This window comes from Cariama cristata, unplaced genomic scaffold (assembly GCF_000690535.1).
Source record: "Cariama cristata isolate BGI_N322 unplaced genomic scaffold, ASM69053v1 scaffold4446, whole genome shotgun sequence".
In the NCBI taxonomy this organism is placed as follows: Eukaryota; Metazoa; Chordata; class Aves; order Cariamiformes; family Cariamidae; genus Cariama; species Cariama cristata.
Window position 1 is genome coordinate 25,978 of NW_009622558.1, and position 4,423 is coordinate 30,400.

Here is a 4,423-nt window from a genome sequence, read left to right on the forward strand (position 1 = left end):
AGAGTCTTGGAAGGTGCTGTATTGATAATGTCATTGGGCATCTTGTTTGGGCACGACCAGAGGTTTGTTCCTGTGCGTGATTGAGTTTCCCGTCCGACATGGAGATTTGCTGAGCTTTGACACCGCATCGACAGGCCAGATTGGATGGGACTTTGATCAGCCTGGTCCGGTGGAAGGTGTCCCTGCCCATGGCAGGGGCATTGGAACCAGATGATCTTTAAGGTCCTTTTGAACCAAACCATTCTATGATTCTGTGACAATGTTTCTTCTCTGTTTGCTAAATAGGTATAATGCCGATGTGCGTTTCATAAGAGGGGACACAAATGAGTTAGCTAGTGACTGTTCTTTACTTTCAAAGGGTGCATAATTTTAAATGCATCATTGAGCTTCTGACTTAGCAGCCAATTTTCTTCTGTTACAAGTACCTTCCTTTCCCAAGGAATCCAATTCATTTGGCATAGTTGCTTGAAAAAAGCTTAGCAGTGTTGAAAAAGAATCTTAAACTACACGATTCTCAAAACTGCTTAGCATTCTCAACCTGTAAGTACCCTTCTGTTTTTGCTGTTCTATTAGTAGGCCCTTAAAGGCAGTTAACAGACATGTGAATAAGAACTGGAACAAGTATTTTAAAATACTGAGCCTGAAGTGCAGTGTCTGCTAGCCTATGATGTTGGGCAGGGCCAGAGCTGGGAGGAAGGGACGTGGTAGAGCTGGGTGTAATGCACAAGTACAGGCTGCCCAGAGAAGCTGTGGAGTCTCTATCCTTCGAGATACTCCAGAGTCATCTGGACATGGTCCTGGGCATCTCTGGGTGGCCCTGCTTGAGCCGGGGAGCTTGGAGCAGGTGACCTCCAGAGGGCCCTTCTGACCTCAACCATTCTGTAATTGAGAGGCGCTCAGTCACAAAAGAGCTTGATGGGGGAATACGTGAGAGGTATGTTCCAGGTGCGCTGACTTGTATGTTGTCATCCCCTGTAACAAAAGTACCTGGTCAGTGATCAGTTGTCAGAGGTATAAAAGACCTGGTTAATCCTTCTGCTTTATTTAGAGATGAGGAAGAATTTAAAAAAAAAAAAAGACACTGGTGTTGAAGATAACAAAGCAAAAAATAACTGGATAGCAACAGCACAAGAAAAATTACAGTGGTCTCCAGGTGACTTGTGCTTAAAAGACGTGTCTGAGAAAAGCACGAGAGATGACACACGACTTTCCTGACTGCGGCCATCCACAACATAGCTGGCAGTGGATGAGATTTGTTTGTGCTTTGGATGCCTGGGAAGAAAATTTACTAATTTATCACTGAGAACCTGGGACATTATTGGTTCCATGGAATATGCTTGTAATGACATAGCACTGGAATATCTGGTGGTGCTCAGGCATGCTGCGTAGTCTGATGTGGCTTTGCAAATTTAATCTCAGTGTCCCTTAGGTGTATTCATTCACTTGTCCCTTCTCTCTGCAGTCCACTGTGATGGTGCTTCGCAACATGGTGGATCCAAAGGACATTGACGACGACCTGGAGGGAGAAGTGACAGAAGAATGTGGCAAATTTGGGGCTGTAAACAGGGTCATCATCTACCAGGAGAAGCAAGGAGAAGAGGAGGATGCGGAGATCATTGTCAAGATCTTTGTGGAGTTCTCCATGGCCTCAGAGACTCACAAAGCCATTCAGGCTCTGAATGGGCGCTGGTTTGCAGGAAGAAAGGTGGTAGCAGAGGTGTATGACCAGGAGAGATTTGATAACAGTGACCTGTCAGCATGAACTCTACTTGAAAGACTTCACCCCTGCCCCCTCTGCCTGTCTGGGTTTTTTTTAGCCATGTGTAAAGAACGCTCCAGGGTGGGCACAGATCTCTGTGATGTACTTGTAGTTTGGATAAAAGCGCAAAGAAAGCTAGTGTGCATCTGTGTGTGTATTAAAGGGGCTGACATCTTGTCAGCTGAGTCTGGCATGGGTCTGGCTTCATCCCCTAGAAGAGCCGGGCCAGAGCCTGAAGAGGGGTTGCTGCTTGTGCTCCTGCCTTACACTGTGGTCACTTCAGAAACACTCGGGTCAAGATCCCACTGCACCTTTTAGGGGGCTGCAATAGCAGTTTTCTTCAGAGATGGGCCATAAATGGTTGGAATGGAGGAGGGAGTCTCTGCCTGAGGTATTTCAGCAGCACCCTTGAGTGCTGCTGTATCAACAACGAGGAGGGTAGCTTGGATGGTGCTGGGAGGGAGTATTCCTAGACCAGCAAGTTGAGCTTGTACTCAGGAGCCCAAACATGAGTCAGAGCCCAGAACTGAACCAGCTGGGCCTTTTTGGAGTGTTCACTTCATGTTTGTTCTGATACTGTAGTTTGGACCTCACAGTTTTATTGATGGGTCAGAGTTACCCTTACTGATCCTTCCTTAACGTGCCAAAATATGAATAGCAAGACAGGCTGCAGGCATCACAGCTGGGCTGAGAGTGCGAGTAGTGTTGCTTTGTAGCACCTAAAGTGCATTCATGAAATAAAATCTAGCCCTTGTACTATGGACAGTGATACGGAACACGCGCCTTGCCTGAAGGGAAGGTTTGGTGGGTTTGGTTTTTTGAAGACTCAAAGCTTTAGTAATATTTACAAAGCTGAAATGCATTTATTTTAGTAATCTTTCTGTCTAGCTAATGAGTAGGAACAGAATTAGCTCATGTTAATTATTTTAAATATTTTAAGTATGTAGGGGGCTACTATATTACTTGTTATGCATAACTGGTACACAGCACAGATCTGAAAAAATTGTTTTAGTTTAGAAATTCAAGTAAAGGAAGAATGATCTCAAAGGAACTTCAGTAGGGAATTCTGAGTTCAGCCTGCAGCTGTGGGTTGCTTCTAAGCTTGGAGATGTTTTTAAAATTAAATTTTTGTATTTTTTCACACACTCGAAAGACCCCTTCTTCTATTGTAGATTAGAAATTTGTATTTGCAGTTTAACTTTGATTAATTTGTTTACTTCTTTTTGTACTAATATTGCCTATTAGCTTAAAGAACCTTTCTTCCCTGTTTTTTTACCTGTTCCAAGTTAATAGCAAGCCTGTCATTTTCAGCTTGTGTTTTGATAGCCGAAGTCACTTGGGATCAGCTTGCTCTTTCCCTCCTCATCTGCCCTAGCAACGCTTCTTTGCATTGGTTAGCATGAATTTCCTTTTCTTGAAAGTAGTTGATTAGACCTGCCAAATATCTTGGTGTAGTGGCACTCCTGCTCTCTTACCTGTGCTGAAAGGCATCGCCCTGTGCCACCTGTGATCCCGTTCGCCTCTCTGTAGCTCACAGTTGCCTCAGTTTCACAATGCCGCACAGCTGCTTTGCTGCTTTTGTTTGTGACAGGAGAAAATTCACTATTTTTAATGGTTCCATGGTTTTACTGTTCCTACTAAAGAAAACCAAAACACCTCTCCCATGACTTGGGTGGTCTGCCTAGCTTCCGTTTCCTGCTCTTTGCTCGTGTTCCATTGGCTAGATTTAGGAGCATAAAGACTACACTGGAAGTTTCTTTGAGGTGTTGATGGTTTGAAAAACCAAAGTGGGTAAAAGTTGATGCAACAGGAGAGCATAGATTAAAGAATGACAGCCTAAGCGTTAATCAACAAGTTTTTATGCAGCATCAGTCTTACTTGGCTGACAAGATGATATTTTACAAAACTAACTTCATAAATGTCTTGACAAGTCAAATGTCTGACAAAAGATGATCTGTCGTGACTTCTGTGTGGCCTTTGACACAGTCTTCCCCAATGTGCCTGTAACTACATCGGAGAGATGCGGGTTTGGTGGACGGACCACTCGGTGGATAAGGACTTGGCTGGATGGCAGCATCCAAAGAGTTGCAGTCAACAGCTCCACGTCAAAATGGAGATCAGTAATGAGTGGTGTCCCTCAGGGGTCCATACTGGGACTGATACTGTACAATGTTTTATTAATGACACAGTGGGATGGAGTGCACCCTCAGCAAGTTGCGGATCACGCTCAGCTGAGTGGTGCGGTTGATTCCCCTGAGGGAAGGGATGGCATCCGGAAGGACCTGGACAGGCTGGAGGAGTGGGCCTGTGTGAAGTTCTTGGAAGTTCAACAAGGCCAAGTGCAAGGTCCTGCACCTGGGTCAGGGCAATCCCTACTATCGGCACAGGCTGGGGGATGAAGGGATTGAGAGCAGCCCTGAGGAGAAGGACTTGGGGGTACCAGTGGGTGAAAATTGGACGTGACCCAGAAACATGTGCTCACAGCCCAGAAAGCCAACTGTACCCTGGGCTGCATCCAAAGCAGCGTGGCCAGCAGGGCGAGGGAGGGGATTCTGCCCCTCCATTCTCATGAGACCCCCCTGCAGTACTGCCTTCAGCTCTGGGGTCCTCAGCACAAGAAGGACAGGGACCTGTTGGAGCGAGTCCAGAGAAGGCTGCAGAGAT

At 45.8% G+C, this 4,423-nt stretch overlaps 1 protein-coding gene across 2 annotated transcripts in view; it reads left to right on the top strand.

Moving 5' to 3' along the window:
• The window catches only part of PUF60 (poly-U binding splicing factor 60KDa), a 20,971-nt gene extending 19,077 nt beyond the window's left edge, over nt 1-1,894 (top strand). For both annotated transcript variants that reach the window (XM_009702368.1, XM_009702369.1), the window contains one exon: nt 1,463-1,894. In XM_009702368.1, the coding sequence (XP_009700670.1) occupies nt 1,463-1,762 (300 nt within the window). In that variant the 3' untranslated portion in view covers nt 1,763-1,894. The remainder of the gene's footprint in view (nt 1-1,462) is intronic.
• The last annotated feature ends 2,529 nt before the right edge of the window (nt 1,895-4,423 follow it).